The sequence below is a fragment of the Pantherophis guttatus genome, chromosome 12 (assembly GCF_059756535.1).
Source record: "Pantherophis guttatus breed Tessera chromosome 12, ASM5975653v1, whole genome shotgun sequence".
NCBI classification, from domain to species: Eukaryota; Metazoa; Chordata; class Lepidosauria; order Squamata; family Colubridae; genus Pantherophis; species Pantherophis guttatus.
The window spans coordinates 24,432,763-24,452,924 of record NC_142074.1 but is presented as its reverse complement, the minus strand read 5'-3'; the positions used below and the strand labels follow the sequence as shown (position 1 = coordinate 24,452,924).

Below are 20,162 nucleotides of genomic sequence, written 5' to 3'. Positions count from 1 at the left end.
TAGAAAATGGCTAAAATAACATCTATAAAATGGGTTATGGGACACAATGCACCTCTTCCTATTAATGCTAAGGAACTTTTCCATTCTTTCTGACCCACCTCTTTCCATATTCTCCAACAAAATTGGTCACCTATCCTTTTCCAATTCAATTACTATTCTACATCCTTTTATTTGGTGTTTGAAGGAACTAACCTGGCTCTGCATGACAGTGTTTGACTTAACTTAACAAACACATTGGACAGAGGCCAGGAAGAAGTGGTGAGAAGAAGAACAAAATGTTAACTCGCAAAGTATCCCTGGCCTGCTCTCGAGTTGCCATAGGCAAGGGGGGATAGGAAACCGATGAAACAGCCCAGCAGCCAAAGACAGATGCACATTCCAGACTTATCTCTCTCAAGGCTGTCTCCCAGAGTTACCCACAGCGACTGGAGGGGAGTGATTAAATCATGATTTAATTAGGGCATCCGTTGGAATCCTGACACAAAGGTTCTGTGAGCAGAGATGGGCCATGAAATTTTTACACTTAGGAAATTGACAGAGATCTATGAATTTAAGTCCCTTTTAACCACATGCTTCAGGTGACTTCTTTGGCTCAGCCAATGTTCACCTGATGTTCTTTGAATTTGGGCAGCTCCACCTGAATTTCTATTCACCCAGCCTAAACCTAAGCTTCAGGTTCACGATACTCACCGATGAACAGTCTCCCAGTCACTGGACCTCTCTTGTTGCTGGTCCTCTTCCACACCTTCCATGTCTGGTTCTTCTAAACTAAACAACAACATCTTCCCTTCTTTGGTTACTGCGGTGATGTCTTCCTGCAAAAGACAGCGAAGGCCTTCTGATCCAGATGATCCCCCAACCACCATGAAGATTATTTTAGGAGGGACTCACTCAACTCCCCCTGTCTTACTCAACAAACTAGGGTTTACCATGACTTATGAACCGAACCCATGGCTGAGGGTTGGCAAATTAATACCGCAACAGCAAGGAAATGGCTACGATTTCTTTCAACTTGCCTTTAGCTGATAGTATTTCTCTGTCCGCAGAGCCAGGATGTGCTCAATGGAATAAGTTTCATCCGGCAGTTGTGTTTCGGCCAACTCCATACCAAAAGATTGCAACATCTGAGCAGTTTCCTTCACCATGAGTGCAAAGCTTTCTATAGCCTAGCAAGCAAACATTGTTGGTTTAGGCATTTCTTCCATAAAATTGGATTGAGGTTCCCCTTAAAATGCTGATGGACCCCACCCTACTGATGTTTTGAAAGGGCTCAAATCTTGGAGTCTCCCTCCCAGATTCCATCACAGACTGATTTGATTTCCAGACAATGATTTCTGGACAATGAGAAATATTTCTTATTAAGTAGGCAGGGCTACGTTGCTTTTTATATGAGTAGAGTTTGGTCGCATCCTTCCATTCCATCCAGGTGCAGACATGGTGCCCCAGAGGCTAACTTCATCAACCCAGATCTTTTTTTTTTTTTGGTATTTTAATGACTCCATAATCCCTTGCATCAGGGTGGAATCAAGGCAACTGAATGGAGCTGAGTGTTTACTGGCCGGATGCCCTTCCTGTTGCCGGTGCGGAGTCATAAACCCAGAATTTATGGTATAAAAATGTTAACCTCATAGACGTACCGTTCTGAAGATGACCCATTCGCTGTGGCAATACTCCAAGGTGCCTCCGAATTCGGGTGTCAGTTGCTTTTCATCGATGTATGTCAATAACTCACTGACAGAACTCAGCATTACCACCTAGAGAAGATTGGGGGTGGGGGGGCGGAGGAAGAAAAGACCATCACAGTTGCTTGTCCTAATGAAGTCCCTTTGGCATAGGTCTAGAAGCTCGATTTGATAGAACAATGCGGGTAGGTTCTCAGATTAATTGGATTCAGCCTGAGGAGCAGGTAGAGACAATTTGGGGGACAAAGATCACAGTCATGTAAATTGTGTTATTCCCTGTGACACTCCATGGACGTGAAAACTGAACTCTGAAGAAGCAGGAGAGGAAGAGTATTGATGCCTTTGAGCTTTGGTGTGGGAGGAGACCAGCAGAAGATCTCCTGAGAAGACCACAGACAATCAAGGAAAGAAACAAATGGATCATTGAACAAATCAACTCAGAGTTCCCACTCAAGGCTCAAAATGTCTTATTTTGCACACAGGATGCAAAGATCTAACTCTTTCTGGAGAAGGCTCTGAGGCTGGGAATGGTGGAAAGAACGAGAAGAGGACAATCGGCAGCAAAGCAGATGGACTCAGTTACAGCAGCACTGAGAGTATTATTGGGAGATCTCAAGGACAGATCATCTAAGCAAACCAAAGAGTCAACGGACTTGATGGCTTCTAAGCATCACCAAGCAGAACATTCAAAAGAAAACCGCTGAGCTGGCAAAGTCTACAAACTCACAAGCTAAATCAGGCTACAATTCTCTGGGGATTCTGAGCTGTGGCAGAACCAGCCGAGAGAGACAGGATCATAACTAAATTCTGCTTCTGTTTCCTTTCCTCTTTCTCTTGTCTAAGGAGAAGTCATCTTTGGCCAAGGACATCTCAAGGTTCATACAATTCATACAGCTACCGCTGAATGAAGGGCAGGTGTCCTTTCAAGATATTGCTTTCACCTTTATGCCTATTACAATTACAAACTGCACCATGAGGAATAACTTTGAAACTCCCCAACTCGTAGAGGTTAAAAATCACCAAATTTCAAAGCTGCGGCATTAATACAATTCTGTTAGAAAATGATTATTACCTGACTTGTTGGGTTGGCAATATATAAACCTTCAATATAGCTTTAAGACTGCTGTATTGCATCATACTGTATCCTGATTGGTTAGCTCTGTAGCCAATCTCCTTAAGAGGGAGCTAGAAATATGGTTTGTTTCTCTTTGCTGTTCTTGCTCTCTAATATCTCTGTATGCTACTGTTTGCAAATCCAGAAGAACTTTATTGTGAATGACTACGACGACTGGTAAGAAGACTTTGTTATTGGATTATCCCTGGACTATTGTTTTGCTATCTCCTGATTTATATATGTATGACCTGGACTGTTTATTGGACTGTGCCTTACTATTTCCTGAAAGTAAACACAACTCAGTGTATCTGTATGTTGGCTGTGTTTATTCGTAACTACTCTCAATCGCTTTCATGTGTACACCCTTGCAACTCAAGGGTTACACTGCGAATTCCTTAACAAATTCGAAGCAACAGGGGATCTCACCGGAAGTTTGAGAAGGAAGTCCTCTTGGCTAAACCGGAAACCAATGTCGGTAAAAGTGCGCTGGAAAAACCCAGTGGGACGTAGGACCATCACGAGGTGGAGATTCCCAGGAAAAGAAGTCTGGGGTTGGAAAGAAAGGCAAATAAATAAAGGTTATTCTTCCCCATAATAGCCGAAACCTAAACCACTTACAGAAAGAAGGTTCTACTGGACACATAGAGATAAACCACACATCACTCAAAGGAGAGAATAAAAAGTTTAAGAAGGAGATAAATAATCTGGAACACATCCACTCCAGCAGCCAATATCCAGATAAGCAGGGATTAACACCAGACAAACAATTAAGCAGGGAAAGAAAATATGCCAATCGAGGAACTACCAAGGAGAAAACCACAGCCCCACCAACACTGACAGCACAAACTAATGTGTATGAATAGAGAACAAACCCCACACTCTGTTACACTGATGAAGTTACCTAGTTGGGTAATGAAACGTCTGCACAGAAACAACCGAGCTCAAACAACACCAAGAACTCAGTGGTGAAATCCAACAGGTTCTGATTTTGAGCAGTTCGGAGAACCAGCAAATACCACCTCTGGCTGGCCCCAGAGTGGGGAGGAATGGGAATTTTGCAATATCCTTCCCCCAGGAGTGGGGAGGGAATGGAGATTTTGCAGTATCCTTTCCCCAGGAGTGGGGAGGGAATGGGGATTTTGCAGTATCCTTCCTCCAGGTGTGGGGAGGGAATGGGGGTTTTGCAGTATCCTTCCTCCAGGTGTGGGGAGGGAATGGGGGTTTTGCAGTATCCTTCCCCTAGAGTGGGGTGGGAATGGACATTTTGCAGTATCCATCCCCTGCCACCCCCATCAAACCATGCCCACCAAGCCACACCACGCCCACCAAGCCACGCCCACAGAACCGGTAGTAAAAAAAATGGATTTCACCACTGCAAGAAATCCATCCTTCACTCCTGAGTTGCAGTTATTTTCTCCTATTGGAATTTTCTACCGTCGGAATAAAAGTTTTAGCAAATTAGCAGCCTCATCCTCACTTTAATTCTTAGCCACTAATGACTCTTCTGTGGGACACAGAGAACGGCTGGTGATAAAAACATAGGGGAAAAACAGAAAGACTTCAGAAAACATTTTAGTTTTAGCAAGGTGGCTCTGTCCCTTGCACGAATGCTTTGGCGTAGGAACGCTAATGAGCACGAATTAAAGTTTCACATCGTTGGCAATTGATATTGTACCCCAGCGTGGGATCTCACACCAGAAATCCAGACGGAAATGCACATTTTCCTTTCACCCGCTGTGCCAAAATAGCGCATTTCAGTCCTTTCCCACCTAAATAAACCCCCAAAGCTGGATTCCTTCACTGTTTGAATTCCGCTTTCTAATAAGGTTTAAATTCCGTATCATTCGTAGAATAGCACTCTGATCCGACAGACATGTCGACAGTCAGAAGGAGCCTTGGTGGTGCAGTGGACTAAAGTGCTGTTAAGTAGCACTTAGCTGCCAGCTGCCTACAATTACTGCGAGTTCAAATCTCACCAGGCTCAAGGTTGACTCAGCCTTCCATCCTTCCGAGGTAGGTAAAATGAGGACCCGGATTGTGGGGGCAATAAGCTGACTTTGTATAAAAAAAGAACACTGCTTAGGGGGGCCAAAAAGCCCTACTAAGCAGGTATATACAAAAGTATGAAGGCTATTGCTTAACGCATTGTAAGCCGCCCTGAGTCTCCGGAGAAGGGCGGCATATAAATCGAACCAATCAATCAATCAATCAATCAATCAATCAATAAATGTCAACAGCAAGGGGCATGGCCAGGTATAAGTAAATGAGAGAGAAGAAACCCAGATGACACCTGGGTAAATGGAAAAGGCGGAAGGCGGGGGGGCGGGGAGGAAAAAAATGTTATTATATAATTGTACATTTATGATGATATGCGTGAAATTAGTAAAATAGAAAAGAAACTGAAAAGAAAGTAAATATAAATAGAAAACCGGGGTTGCTCAGATACCATTTTGGAAAATATTGAAAATGAGCACAACAAAGGAGTGAGAATGGAAAGGGATAGATAGAAGGGGAGAAGAGAGGAAAGAGAGAGAGGAACAGAAGAAAGGGAAAAGGAGAGGAAGAAAGGGAGGGGAAATAAGAGTAGGAGAGAAGGTTAGAAGGGAGGAAGAAGGGAGGCGTGGGGGAAAGGAAGGGGAAGGAGAGAAGGGGAAGGAGAGGAGGAAAGAAGAAAGTAGAAGAGGATAGAAGAAGGGAGGGAAGGGAAAGAGAGGAGAGGGTTGTTGTAAAATAACGGAGATGGAATGGTAGAAGAGCAACCCCGAGCATACTTCAATTGTTGTGCTGGAGGATTCCATCCTCAATTGCTTGTCCAATTTCCCTTCTACAGGAGCACGCCTCAAGGCAGGCTAAATAAAGTTTTCAAAGCCAGCCTCCAAAATAATTTTCTTTTCCCCCCCCTATTTTTAACAAAAAGCCATTTCTTCAAACATCAGGGTGGGAGGACCCACAAAGGGGAAAAAATAGGCTTATTTCTAGTAGTAAGAATAATAAAGCCAATTAGAACATATTCCAGGCAACCTTCTACACGAGCAGTTTAAAAGGCCAGGCCTGGTTTTTTTTAAAGACTCTACCCGCCCCCCGCCTCCCCCAGTCCAGAAGGCCTTGAAAAGAAGAATGCATGTTTCAGTCATGTATCGCCTTCACTGTTCATGGACTGACATCAATCTATTCTCATTATCTATCTATCTATCATTTGTCCTTCCTTCCTTCCTTCCTTCCTTCCTTCCTTCCTTCCTTCCTTCCTTCCTTCCTTCCTTCCTTCCTTCCTATCTATCTATCTATCTATCTATCTATCTATCTATCTATCTATCTATCATCTATCCATCCATCCATCCATCCATCCATCCTAACTTCCTTCTTTTCTTCTTCATCCCTCCCTCCCTCTTTCTCTTTCTCTCTCTCCTTTCTCTTTCTCTCTTTCCTATCTATCATCTATTTGTCCTTCCTTCCTTCCTTCCTTCCTTCCTTCCTTCCTTCCTTCCTTCCTTCCTTCCTTCCCTGTCCCTCCCTCCCTCTTTCTCTCTTTCTCTCTCCTTTCTCTTTCTCTCTTTCTCTCTATCATCTATCTATCTGTCCTAATTTCCTTCCTTCCTTCCTTCCTTCCTTCCTTCCTTCCTTCCTTCCTTCCTTCCTTCCTTCCTTCCTTCCTTCCTTCCTTCCTTTTCTATCTATCTATCTATCTATCTATCTATCTATCTATCTATCTATCTATCTATCTATCTATCTATCTCCTCCTATCATCTTTCTTTCTCTCTCTCTCCTTTATGTCTCTACACACACACACACACACACACACACACAAATTCCAAATGCATCCATGTTTTGCAGGAGGTAAAAAAAAAGCAGAACGTAAAAAGAGAGAGTCAGACGATTATTTCCAACACGCCACGTTTCAACTTGGATGCCAGCCTTCTTCCCGGGTCACCCCCCGAGAAGCACTTTGGATGATTAAAAGGAAAGAAAGAAAGGTCAGCTGCAAGGAGCCTCCTCTGTCCCCTTCCTGTCTCCTTTCTTAAGCACCCACATTCTGCCTTTTTTTTTGTCCTTAGAAGAAACCCAGCCAGGATTCCTGCAGCTGAATCAAAAGACCAGCTTTCCCGGCTTCCAACCGGCTTTTTTTTTTTTTGCAAAGGAACACAAAATGACAAAGCCTGCAGGCTCTTCTTACCGCATTTCTTCGGCACCACATCTTGCCTCTTGGCGGACCTGCCTCGGCCATCTCCCCAAAAGCAACCCACACGAGGCCGCCGGCGGTGGACCTCTGGTGTCAATGCGGCATTGTCGAAAGTGGAGGCTCCAGCATCAAGCCGGCTTTCTCCCTGGGCTTCTGCACCAGCAGCCGGTCACAGCAAGCCAGGTTTCCCAGGATTTCACCCGGGGAGACCTATGCCCATAATCAGATGCTCTTCTTCCCTTCAAAACTGCCCATCGGGATCATCTGATTCCTTGAGGCTGGTGAAAGCAGAGCCAGCAAACATGCCAGAAAAAGAGAGGAATGGCTGTTGGCCCAGCTACCGGTAAAAGAGAGGGCAGAAAAGGAGAAAGGGAAGAAAAAAAAAAAAACCAGAGAGGGAGAGAAAGGGAGACACTCGGTGGCCAAATACAGCTGTGCATTTTTAAGGTGGAATGCAGAAGTTCCTTTTCTCTTTGGAAGAAGCATCTTCTTCAAAGAAGCCAACCTGTTCAGAGCATTAGGCTAGTTCTGGAAGTCTCTTTTCCAGAATGGGGGAAAAAAATAACTTTTTCTGAGTGATTTGTAGACCAGAAAGGTTGGTAGAACACATGTACCATTGATGGTTGGTGGCTTAGTTGGCATGAGACAGAAGTGCAGGAGGGATCATCTGGCAACTTGGAATATAGCCGTGGAAAAAGAAGGAGAAGGAAGGACAAGGGAGGAGGAGGAGGAGGAGGAGGAGGAGGAGGAGGAGGAGGAGGAGGAGAAGAAGAAGAAGAAGAAGAAGAAGAAGAAGAAGAAGAAGAAGAAGAAGAAGAAGAAGAAGAAGAAGAAGAAGAAGAAGAAGAAGAAGAAGAAGGGGGGAGGGGGAGGAGGAGGAGGAGGAGGAGGAAGAAGAAGAAGAAGAAGAAGAAGAAGAAGAAGAAGAAGAAGAAGAAGAAGAAGAAGAAGAAGAAGAAGAAGAAGAAGAGGAGGAAGAGGAGGGGGGAGAGGGAGGGGGAGGTGGTGGGGAGGGGGAGAGGGGAGGAGGAGGAGAAGGAAGAAGGAAGAAGGAGAAGGAAGAAGAGAAGAAGAAGAAGAAGAAGAAGAAGAAGAAGAAGAAGAAGAAGAAGAAGAAGAAGAAGAAGAAGAAGAAATAATTGTAACATAATTGAAGTAGGTAGGAACAGGCAGATCTGAAGGTGATTATTCACGGTTGATGGGAAAAATATCACTTACTGTACTCGATTTTAGTCCAGAAGGCCTTTCTAACTCAACCGAAGAGTAAGAAGCACAGAATCCTATGGATTCAGTTCGGTAGGTTTTCCGATTTAAAATGTGGCAAAACGAAGTGATGGGAGACCTAACTCTTCATCCGAACCTTAGAAAGTAGCAGCTGGTTTGAACCAAATGGACTAGTGTTTCTCAACCTTGGCAAGCCTTAAGACACGTGGACTCTAGTTGGCTAAGGAAACATCTCCCAGAAAACAAGCAAGCTCAGAGAGCACCAAGGACCCCACAGCTCGATTCTATTCCTTGAAGGCAAAGCCCACAAGAACTCACTGCTATTCTTTGAAGAGCCATCTTGACTGACATCCAGGTGTCTAACCTTCTGTCCAGGATAAGAATAAATTTGCTTTCCGGTCTGCGTTGGCTAGAAGATAAGGGAAAAAAAAATCCATTGACAGCACAAAAGTAACATTACAGGGATCAAATCTATGCTGAAATGCAAAATCAGAACAGACTACCTTTTTTGGTCTTTTTTAAAAAAAACCTGATTTGAGAGGCAAACATTGCAATTTTCATCGCAACGGGATTCTAAAGCAGAGATTCCCAACCTTGGCAATTTCCAGAGGTCTGAACTTCAACTCCCAGAATTCATCATCAACGGCCATGCTGGCTGGGGAATTCTGGGCAATGAGGTCCATGTTGACGTTGAGAAACACTCACTTCTCTAAGGTAAGAGTTGTACCTTGGGATCCATGCCAGGTAGGTTAGAACTTTTGTGATGACCTCCTCGGACACTTGGCTGAAGCTGGGATTTTCAGGAAAGGTGACAATCCACTCCTTGCCTTTTCCTCTCCCACCTAGACAAGAAAAATGAAAAGGGACTCAAAGCTACTCACTAAACCATATTCTACCATTTTATCCCTCCCCCCACCTTCCCTCTCATTCCTTCCTTCCTTCCTCCCTCCCACCCTCCCTCCCTCCCTTCCTTTTTCCTTCCCTTCCTCCCTCTACTTTCTTCCTTTTTCCTTCCCTCCCTCTCCTTCCTTCCTCCCTCCCTCCCCTTCTTTCCTTCCTTCCTTCTTCCCTCCCTCCTTCCCTCTCATTCCTTCCTCCCTCATTTCCTTCTTCTCTCCCTCCCTCCCTCCAACTCTCTCCTTCCTCCCTCCCTCCCTCCCTCCCTTCCTTCTTCCCTCCCTCTCTCCCTCCCTCCCCTTCCTTCCTTCTTCCCTCCCTCCCTCCTTCCCTCTCATTTCTTCCTTCCTCCCTCCCTCCCTCCTTTCCTTCTTCCCTCCCTCCCTCTCACCCTCTCCTTCCTTCCTTCCTTCCTTCCTTCCTTCCTTCCTTCCTTCCTTCTTCCCTCCGTCCCTACAATGATGAATGGAAATCTCCCCTCCCCACCTGAGTCCTCTCCTGCCATCTCAAAATCAGCCAAAAGTCATTGTCTATTTTTGTGTACATTAAATCTCAACATCTGGAGAACAAGGCAGAAAAAGAGATGCCTGCTTCTCCTCCTCCCCCCCTCCTCCTCCTCCCCCACTTCCTCCTCTCTTCTGTGCAATGGAAGCCAGCTTGAAACCCATAAAAAGGGAGTCAGCAGAGGGCTTGGCCTTCAACCTTCAGCCTCTGGAGAGGCCAAGTCATCTGATGGACCTTCTTCCCACTTTCCGAAATGCATTTCTCTCCTTCTCAAGCTGCACTGACTCTTGGAAGACGAAGTCTATGTGCTCTGACAGTCAGCCCACCCCTCTCAAAAGACCCAGGGGTCTCCAACCTTGGCAACTTTAAGTCTGGCGGACTTCAACTCCCAGAATTCCCAGCAAAGCTGGCCAGGGAATTCTGGGAGTTGAAGTCCGCCAGGCTTAAAGTTGCCATGGTTGGAGACCCCTGTTCTAACCGGCATGAAGAAAAAAAATATCGATTCCGCTCACCAGAAAGAAATGCAATTCCTTTTCTCAGGTCATCTCCAAGCTCCTTGGCCCGCGATGGGGCAGCGGATTCTAGGAAACACAACAATGCAAAAGGTGTGAATGAACCAGCTGGGGGGTTCACCCTCATCATGGCTTCGGGGTCCTTGAGTTTCCCTTTTGGCAATTTTGGGATCTTGTTCCTCATGTTTCTTGCAAAGCGATAGCTTGTCCCTGATTTCCTAATCTTCCGGAAATCAGTTTAGCCGCCAATATCCCATATCTAGGATCTGCAGTCTAAGTGGAAAATAAATTTTAAAAAACCCAAGCTTTTCCCCACAGGGCTGATGGAAGACAATACAGCTTGAAATATTGTAGACAAAAGCAATATTATATCCTTTTTTTTAAAAAAAAAAAACCCTGGAAAATAGGGAACAAGCTATATGGCCTGTACACCAAGAAACTTTCCAAGTCAAGGTTCCATTCAAGAGTTGATCAATGACTCTTCTGTTTCCATGGGTTGCTTCCTCAAAGAAGCAGTTGAATTGTGGCAATTTTTCTAAATGATCTTCTGGAATTTGTCCCCATCGATGTTTCTCTGTTGAGCTGTTTGTAGAAGTGGCTGGGACATTTGCGAGAGCACCCCTGGTGTATCTATGCACTGTTCATAGCAGGGGTGAAATCCTGCAGGTTCTGGAGAACCGGTAGCGGAAATTTTCAGTAGTTCGGTGAACTGGCAAAGACCACCTCTGGCTGGCCCCAGAGTGGGGTGGGAATGGGGATTTTGCAGTATCCTTTCTCCAGGAGAGGGAAGGGAATGGGGATTTTGCAGTATCCTTTCCCCAGGAGTGGGGAGGGTATGGAGATTTTGTAATATCCTTCCCCCAGGAGTGGGGAGGGAATGAGGATTTTGCAGTATCCTTTCCCCAGGAGTGGGGAGGGAATGGGGATTTTGCAGAATCCTTCCCCCAGGAGTGGAGAGGGAATGTTGATTTTGCAGTATCCTTCCCCCAGGAGTGGGCTGGGAATGGGGATTTTGCGGTATCCACGATATATAAAAGTAACAAGTTGAGGTTTCATGTTATTTCTTTACTCTACTTCACCAAAAGGAGTTGGAAGTTCCATGCTTTTTTTTTTCTTTTGCCCCTCTAACCTACCCTTTTCTCTCTTCCCCCTTTCCTCCCGTTATTTCACATTTTCATTTTTCTTTACCGTTTCGTATGTTATGCTTTGATAAATCCATAAAAAGTTGAGCTGAAATAAAACCAAGGCTAAAGCCATTATCCAGAGAGAGCCCAAGTGGGTTTAGTTAGTAGATGCTCCCATTGGAAACAAAGCCAACAATGTATACCCATTGAGTCGGCAATCCTAGAGACAACTGAAAAATAGACAGAACTGCAGGACGATTCATTAATCTTCAAGGTTTCTCCTTTCCAAAGAGAAAAAAAAAAATAATCTTAAGGAAAATCCATCCCTGGGATTCTTAAATTAGCAGCCTTGGGCTGCCAAATAAGATTTGTAATTAATTTCCCTCCTCCTCCTCCTGGCCCTCCCTCCCTACTCTAATCCTCTAATGGGTTTCCAAATGAAGGGGGAAGAGTTTTAATTACTTCAAGTCAAACTGGATTTTCATCCAGTTTGCAAAAAAAGGGTCTCTAATTTGGGCTGAAAAGTAAGTAGCACCTTCCACACCTCCCTGTGGTCGAAGAAGAAATTGCTGGATCCTTGCCAGTTGGATGGGGAAAAATTGCTGGAGGTTACTCAGGCATTTGCAACCGAGTAATTAAAAAGGGATAAAACATCTGGACGTGAAATTCTTTGCTTCTGCCGCATGAGCTGCTGCTGCTGTTTTAGGATTCCAGCTGTTGTAAATTTTTTAACATTCTGTCCCCCCCTCCCCCCCATCACCTCCTGCCCAGGAATAAACCCTCCATCCTGAGCCAAAAAAAAAAACCCAAACCATTTTGTAGGCTGGCCCATGCGTGCCAGCCATGTCCTCTGCTTTTCCCACCTGGAGAAACTTCTGCAGCTTCTCAAAGGGAAGAAAGCTCCTCTTGGACCCCTGGACGAGAGCAAAGCAACGAGGGTCCCAGAGTGTGGGGCACCTTCTGCCTGGATCAGGTGTCAACCCTGAAGTTCCTTTCTCCTCTCTCTCTCTTCTTCTCTCTCCCTCTCTCTCTCCCTCCCTCCTCTCTCTCCTTCCCTCTCCTCTCTCTCCCTCTCCCTCTCCTCTCTCTCCCCTTCTCTCTCTCTCCTTCTCTCTCCTCCTCTCTCCTCCTGTGTCTCTCCTTCTCTCTCTCTCCTCCTGTGTCTCTCTTCCTCCACTCCTTCTCTCTCCCTCTCTCTCTCCCTCCCTCCTCTCTCTCTTCCTCCTTTCCCTCCTTCTCTCTCCTCTCTCTTCCTCTCCCTCTCCTCTCTCTCCCCCTTCTCTCGCCTTCTCTCCCTCCCTCCTCTCTCTTCTCCCCTCCCTCTCTCTCCTCTCCTTCTCTCTCCACTCTCTCTCTCTCTCCCTCCCTCCTCTCCCTCCCTCCTCTCTCTCCTCCCTCTCTCTCTCCTCCTCTCTCCTCCTCTGTCTCTCCTCCCTCTCTCTCCTCCTCCTCCTCTCTCTCTCTCTTCCCTCTCTCTCTCCTCCTCTCCCTCTCTCTCCCTTTGACGGGGATGGGGGCAGCACCCCAAAACCTCTTTAGGCAGGGGATGCAAAGGAGGGGAAAAGCCAGGTAGGAAACCCCCCCTCTCCCACAGCAACCCACCCGTCTCCCACCTGCCCTCCATCCTTCTTTCTTCGCCGGGCAGAGATGCGCTTCCAACCCCCCCTCCACCCCTCCACCCCCCGGCGGCTTACCGGCTCCGGCCAGAACCTCGGCGCGGGCGGCGCTTCGCAGCAGCTGGTAGTAAAGAGCCATCTCGGCCTCGGAGATGCGGCTGGGCGGCCGGACGGGCAGAGCCATCGGCCCGGCGGTGGGTCTTGCAGGCCGGCTGCAGCGGCGCGCCCGGCCGGGTTGAGTTGGGTTGGGTTGGGTTGGGTTACTCCGCCTCCACCGGTCCCTCCTTCCCCCCGCGCCGGCCCGAGGGCGGCTGGCTCCGCAGGGCAGGGAGTCCTGCCTCAGTTTCCCCTCCGGTTGCAGCGCCGGGGCGCACAGCTGGCTGGAGAGCGGCGCCTCCTTCTGGCCTCTCCGCGATTGATGGAGACGCGGGGTTGGCACCGCGGTCCCCAAGTTTCCAGCGGGGGAGCCAAAGGCGGCGGGGAGACCCCCGAAAGGGGGTCCTGACGCCCCCCCCAAAGTCCTGACACCCCCAAAGTCCTGACCCCCCCCCCAAAGGACGGTTTCTGCTTCCTGCGTGTCCCGCATCACGTCGGAACCGTCCACCCTCCATTCAAGGGACGAGGGTGGGCTTGGAAGGTGGGTTGCTTCATCCCCTGCGAGGGTCCCGGCTCCAACGTTGCGCGGCCGGCGACTTGCAAACAAGGAACCAGGAAATCGCCTTACAAGGAGTCGGACTGGTTAGACTGGCCTGATCAGCCCTTCTCCATCTGGGCGCTCTCCAGAGAGGGCCGGTGCTGCAGGCGGTCGGCAAGTCGAAGCTGGGCTGGCCGTTGGGGATTCTGGGAAGTGTAGTCCCAGCATATCTTGGGAAGCTTGCTGGAATCCGGTTCTCTCTCCCCTCCCCTCCCCTCCCCTCCCCTCCCCTTAGGAAATCCTTTTGGTAAGAGATGCAAGGCCAACAGCACAGGTCTCGCTAAAGCCAGTTTGGCAACCTCGGGCCCTTGAAGAGGGGAGGACTTCAACTCCCAGAATTCCTTGGCCCCTTTAAGTGGGGTGGACTTCAATATCCATAATTCCTTGGCCCCTTGAAGAGGGGTGGACTTCAATATCCATAATTCCTTGGCCCCTTTAAGTGGGGTGGACCTCAATATCCATAATTCCTTGGCCCCTTGAAGAGGGGTGGACTTCAACTCCCATAATTCCTTGGCCCCTTCAAGAGGGGAGGACTTCAACTCCCATAATTATTTGGCCTCTTTAAGAGGGGTGGACTTCAACTCCCAGAATTCCTTGGCCCCTTGAAGAAGGGTGGACTTCAACTCCCATAATTCCTTGGCCCCTTTTAGAGGGGAGGACTACAACTCCCAGAATTCCTCAAATCCCCTCCCCACTTTATGTGACTGTATGGAATGCAAGTAGTCCTCACCTCACGACCACAATTGAACCCCAAATTTCTGTTGCTAAGTGAGACATTGACTTTTTTCTCATTTCACGACCATTCTTGCCTCAGTCGTTGAGTCAATCACTGCCGTTGTTAAATTAGTAACACGGTTCTGGTTTTCCCCCTTAACTTGGCTGGTCAGAAGGTCGCAAAATGAAATCGTGTGATCCCAGCCGGGACACTGCAACCGTCATAAATGTGAGTCTGTTGCCAAAAGTTGGAATGTTGATCAAATGTTGACTGTGGGGATGCTGCAATGGTCGTAAGTGTGAAAAACGGTCATAAGTCCCTTTTTTCCGGTGCCATTTTAACTTTGAAGGGCTACTAAATGAAGTGTTGCTAAGTCGAGAATGACCTGTATGAGAAGGACTGACACGATTGCTGGGTAGCGTTGAATAAAGATTTTCCTGCAGTATCATCTCTTGCATTTCCCAAGATTCCGGGATTATTAGGAATTCTTGAAACCTTTCGGCATTTAAATTTGTTATGCCAATATCCGAAATAGAAGTGCCCTCTAAAAAATCTTACGTTTTTCAATCCCAGCCACTTTTAAAACCTAGCGGAGGGCAACTTTTGGGATGTATGCTGGCTGGAGAATTAGAATTAGAATAACAGAGTTGGAAGGGACCTTGGAGGTCTTCTAGTCCAACCCCCTACTTAGGCAGGAAACCCTACACCACTTCAGACAAATGGTTCTCCAACCTCTTCTTAAAAACGTCCAGTGTTGGAGCATTCACAACTTCAGGAGGCAAGTTCTTCCACTGATTAATTGTTCTCACTGTCAGGAAATTTCTCCTTAGTACTAAATTGCTTCTCTCCTTGATGAGTTTCCATCCATTGCTTCTTATCCTGCCTTCAGGACAAGCTATTTGGAGAATAGCTTGACTCCCTCTTTTTTGGGGCAGCCCTTGAGATATTGGAAGACTGCTGTCATGTCTCCCCTAGTCCTTCTTTTCATTAAACTAGACATACCCAGTTCCTGCAACCGTTCTTTATATGTTTTAGCCTCCAGTCCCCTAATCCTCTTTGTTGCTCTTCTCTGCACTCTTTCTAGAGTCTCCACATCTTTTTGACATCGTGGCGACCAAAACTGGATGCAGGATTCCAAGTGTGGCCTTACCAACAAGGCCTTATAAAGTGGTATTAACACTTCACGTGATCTTGATTCTATCCCTCTGTTTATGCAGCCTAGAACTGTGTTGGCTTTTTTGGCAGCTGCTGCACACGGCTGGCTCATATTTAAACGATTGTCCACTAGGACTCTAAGATCCCTCTCTCAGTTACTACTAGAATTCTGCGGGTTGAAATCCACAGAATTTCAACAATTTCGGTGAAAACCACAACTCCAGAATTTCACCGAGTTTTGAAAAACACTGCTCTAAATAATGCAACGGATAAAGCAAAAGAAATTTGCTTTTATTCCAATCTGGGTTAATCGAGTGCTCTGGATATCCCTCTTTTAATATCCCTCAAATGCCAGCAAACTTTTAAGAGAGGTTTGCAAACTTGCTTGCTTACTCCGTTAAATTGTTTGTAAGTGTATCCTTAATTTGAAGTGATGTTGACTTCCCATAAAACAAGCAGGTAGATATTTAGATATTTCCACATCTGGATGGTGTTTTTTTTTTTTAACTTCACACGCATGACTTCATACCCTGCAACTTCGCACCTCTGACTTCACACTTACCATGAAAAATAGTGGCTTGTACTGTATACAACATTACCCATAACACCCCAACAATACCCTCTCAAGCTGCCTTGGGTGACAAGAGGCGGTTAAAACTCATCATCAGAACATACCAAAGTTTATTGATCATTTCAAAAGAAAACTCAAAAAAATTGTAATGAAAAAAGAGCCGATTTGCATTCATAAAATTTAACATTCCACGATTATTGTATATAAAGCAACATGAAGATATAAAATCACAGTTGAAGTGATTAACGTAGTCCCGGATTGGTTTTTTTTTTTTTTGCAAGCTGAAAAATGCACCTTAAAATCTTTATAGAACGTTTACACCCCAGTTCTGACTGCTCTCCATATATACACATCCTCTTTCTTATATACATATACATATATGTAAAAAAAAAAAAAAAATTAAGTTCCAGAGTTCGCAGTATGTCTGCTTCTTTTTTTACTAATATACCTGGAACTCGTATTTTTAAAATAGTTTGTAATACATATATGTATATTTATATAATTCTTCCTTCTGCTTTCCAGTTTGCAAAGATCCATTGCTGGTTTTGTCAGCTGATTACTATCAAACTGAGAACTAGTATCTTGAGCCTACAGAGGCACTGATACACGGCTGAATTTATGGTTATGATAGCTTACCAGGATATACAACCTTCAGTTAACCAACAAACCGGCACAGAAGAGCAGAATTCACACCCCAAGCAAACTTCATTATTTAACTTTAGGGCAGAAAAGTCAGTGCAACCCATATTGGAGGTGACAGAATCGTCCCCGATTGTGCCAAGTCAGAAGGAGCATCTTCTCCCACGCCACCACCCAATCTTCAACACGGTTTGTTATCTGGATGAATTACAAGCTTCGATTGAAGCCAGCTTTCCTATTTTGTTAAAAAAAAAAGGAGGGGAGTGGGGTTTGGAATGATGATTATTTTTGCCGTGATGTTTCTTTTAGTGGCAAACAGCAAAATTCTAGCTGGACCAGAATAAAGCAAAAAAAATAAAATAAAAATGCCAGTGTTTCCCCAAAGAGATGGGCAGGTTTTTCATCCAGAGGTCGTGGTTTTAAAAACTATATAATTGCATATATTTTTATTTTTATTTTTTTTGTCTGGGAAAAACGCCTTTCTATTTTTGACCCATCTCTTTTTTGGCTAGGAAGACAACTACAATGGCAACCGAATGAGCAATTTCTCCTGGCTTTGTTTGAACTAAAAGCTAATTCTCAAACTCCCAAGTATTATTGTTGGTGTTATTAAAACAACAACAACGATGACACACTTCCCTCCTGTTGCCCAATTAAAAATGGACGCAGGAGTGGTTTTCGGTTACAAAAAGCATCAGGGAATCATATAAACAATCAAGAAGACCAACCAAGTTTCCCCCCTCCTTTTTTTTAAGTTGGAAAAAAATGTGGTTAGCTGACATCCTGCAAGCTTTTTCCTCCCCCCCCCTTTTAAAAAAAGAGCTATTTGGACTCAGGTTCAGTCTCCATTGTTCCTTTGCAAAAAATAAAAATAAAAAAATAAGACAACAGGTTGTTCTTAGCTTGATAGCCTTTTGCAAGGTTGGGGGGAAAAATGCAGCTTATTTGTCAGCACGCTGAAAACGAGATTGCTCTTGGATGGTAGCAGTTGGGTGTATTTTGTTTCTGAAGGGAGGTGGCGGCAGAAAAATAGTTCATTTTGCCTCCATCTCAACCATAAGTACCTGCGTTAAAGACACCCCTAGTAATTTATCACATCCTTTGTTCTAAAGGGCTACACAGACCTTCCTCTGTCTGTGTCCTACTACCAACACACTTCTGAGTATCTTTCTCAGCCTTGCTTTGCTGGGGGAAGAACTGCGTCTACACATCCAAGCGTCAACTCTCCTTCGAAATCCAGTTTAGATCTCCCTTCCACCATGGCTCTCGTGGCCAAGAAACACTTTTGAGAAAATTCCACGTGCCACCATGGATGTCAGAAGGAGGGTTGTTGGTTTGTTGTTGTTGTTTTTTTTGTCATGCTGCAAAGGATTCTGCCAATTTGCCTGTGGATACATGCTTTGCTGCTCGGTTCATGCAAATAGGGATTTTGTGTTGTTGTTTTAGGTGCACCCAACGGTTTTACAGGGCACCTTAAAAAGGATTGTATAGAGATGGCTTCTTCAGATGTGGCGTGCCTTGGAGAAAAAAAAAAATCAACCGGGTTGGTCTTGATTAAGCTGCCCAAACTGGATTGCAGGAAACAGGTGAACGCTCTAATCCAAAGATTAAGGGAGATGAATGAACGGAGATTAAAGGGGGGGATGGATGAACGGAGATTAAGGGGGATGAAAAGATGATTCCAGGGAGGTCCAAACGAAAGCAGGGTTGTTTGGGTTTAACACAACTCCTCTTATCATCCATATTGTCTCACGCGGGTGACCGAATAAGTCACCTGATTCTTTCCTTCTGAGCAAAGTCTTAGAAAAATGGGGGTACCTTTAGGAACGTCACCCTTGGTCAATTTTTCACACTAAACGGTGACAAAACGTTGAAGTTGAGGAGCCCAGATGTTTTGCAAAGCAATGTGCTAACTTATCCAAAATGTATTGCTTTATCGGAACCTCCCACAAGTTTTAGAAGGGAACAGAATTTGCACAGCAAAAGATGACAAACCCACTGGCCATCTACCACTGGCCAAGTCTTGCACTCGTGATGTTCTACATCCAAAAAGTTCTTCCAGTGTTCCACAAAACCAGGATAGTCCAGTGGGTAAAAAAAAAAAGAGAGAGAGAGAGAGAGAGAGGGTTGAAGCCCAGGCACTTTTGACTCTTAAATGGACCTTGACTTGGATTGTGTGAAAACTTCAAGTCAGAGGAAGGATTGCATTTCAAAAGAGGAGAACTTTCGGTGCATCTCATCAGCTTTCTGAGTTTTCCTCATTGTGTGTGGGGTGGTTTTTTTTTTGTATTAAAAAAGTGGCTTTTATGACATCTTCGTTGGTGTCCTGCAGAAAAAGTTGAGTTAGCAGCCAACACGTCCATCCCCCATTTCCTTAATCGAACCGCTGAATTGGTTAGGAGGAAGAAAATAAGACGTATTTCATGACCTTATTTTGTTGGTCAAAGAATGGAAATGCTGCAGGGAGGGGGGGGGCTGCAAGGAAGCAGGCTAGACGAGAGACATAGTCCCACTTGACGCTTGCGAAGTGAGAATTAAAATCTGTGCTCTTTTTACTGGTTCAGAAGAAAAAGCCCACAGCTAGAAAATTGTCTTTTTTTTTTTCCCCCTGCCTCGCCCGACAACCCGTTGCAAAACAGAAGCTGCGTCCTTCGTTCCAAAGGTCCCAGATCTCGATTCTTCACGATCCAAATGGACACTTGGGGTGCTCGGGGCTGGCATGACGATGAGGATGGAGTGGTGGTGGGGAGGGAGGGAGGGAGAGAGAGATAGAGATCAACCACAGGTCTTCCAGATTCTGCAGACGGACCATGACTCTTTGCATCACAAAAAAAAAAGCAGAATTATAATCGTTGCATTTGAAATATCCTGAGATGGCATTCAGCCAGGTGAGTGAGGGTCTCTCGAGATTTCACTTCTGCGGAATGGCTGTTCTCTAGCTGCTTGTATGACACCAGCATCGGTAACTCCGAAGGGATGGGCTGTTTAAAACAAGACACACATACACAAACACAAACACAAACACAGGAGAAAAGGAAAGAGAGCCATTTAGACACATTTCTGCTTCTGCTTCTGCTGCTGTCACCGCAGTTTTTGCAAAGACACACAAAATGATCAGGTATTCGGGGTTGCAGCCAAGGCATATAATTAAATTTCTAAGACTTCAGGAGGAAAAGAACATGGTAATTTCCAAAGAAAAGGGGAAAAAAGAATGCCAAAAAAGGTTATTTTCCGTGAAATAAGCGTGCAATCAATCTTCTGGGTTTTTAAACGAACGAGCATGGAGATTTTTTTAAACTTCTGGGCAAGGCTGTGCAGAGGTTTGAGGAACTAAACAGCTATAAACTTTTTCTAAGTGGTACTATAAAAACAGAAGCATTCACTTTCCCCACGGGTAGATGGTGAATTTTTTCACCAAGGGTTATATAAAATCGGAGAAAAAAAAACTAGGCTTAGTATGAAAACAATCCTATTTCTAGGAAATGCATTATTGGTGTTCAAGGTGGATGCATTAATAAATAAATAATCAAGTTTGCCA

The 20,162-nt window shown here is 45.4% G+C and overlaps 2 protein-coding genes across 12 annotated transcripts in view; both read right to left on the bottom strand.

Moving 5' to 3' along the window:
- The window catches only part of MCF2 (MCF.2 cell line derived transforming sequence), a 38,281-nt gene extending 25,199 nt beyond the window's left edge, over window positions 1-13,082 (bottom strand). For 3 of the 5 annotated variants that reach the window (XM_087877511.1, XM_087877513.1, XM_087877515.1), the window contains exons 1-7: window positions 10,111-10,316; window positions 8,925-9,039; window positions 8,516-8,606; window positions 3,223-3,342; window positions 1,638-1,754; window positions 1,013-1,166; window positions 691-811 (exon numbers count right to left, since the gene is read on the bottom strand). In XM_087877511.1, the coding sequence (XP_087733637.1) occupies window positions 691-811; window positions 1,013-1,166; window positions 1,638-1,754; window positions 3,223-3,342; window positions 8,516-8,606; window positions 8,925-9,039; window positions 10,111-10,294 (902 nt within the window). In that variant the 5' untranslated portion in view covers window positions 10,295-10,316. Of the gene's footprint in view, window positions 1-690; window positions 812-1,012; window positions 1,167-1,637; window positions 1,755-3,222; window positions 3,343-6,967; window positions 7,485-8,515; window positions 8,607-8,924; window positions 9,040-10,110; window positions 10,317-12,928 lie in introns of those variants that run through there. The other 2 variants (XM_087877512.1, XM_087877514.1) reach the window with 2 other exon arrangements.
- A 2,995-nt stretch (window positions 13,083-16,077) lies between these two features.
- Window positions 16,078-20,162, bottom strand: part of ATP11C (ATPase phospholipid transporting 11C (ATP11C blood group)) — a 70,769-nt gene continuing 66,684 nt past the window's right edge. For all 7 annotated transcript variants that reach the window (XM_087877510.1, XM_087877509.1, XM_034441602.3 and 4 more), the window contains one exon: window positions 16,078-19,605. Coding sequence is in view for 3 of the 7 variants with exons in the window: in XM_034441602.3 (XP_034297493.2) it covers window positions 19,468-19,605 (138 nt within the window). In the remaining 4 variants the exon portion in view is untranslated. The remainder of the gene's footprint in view (window positions 19,606-20,162) is intronic.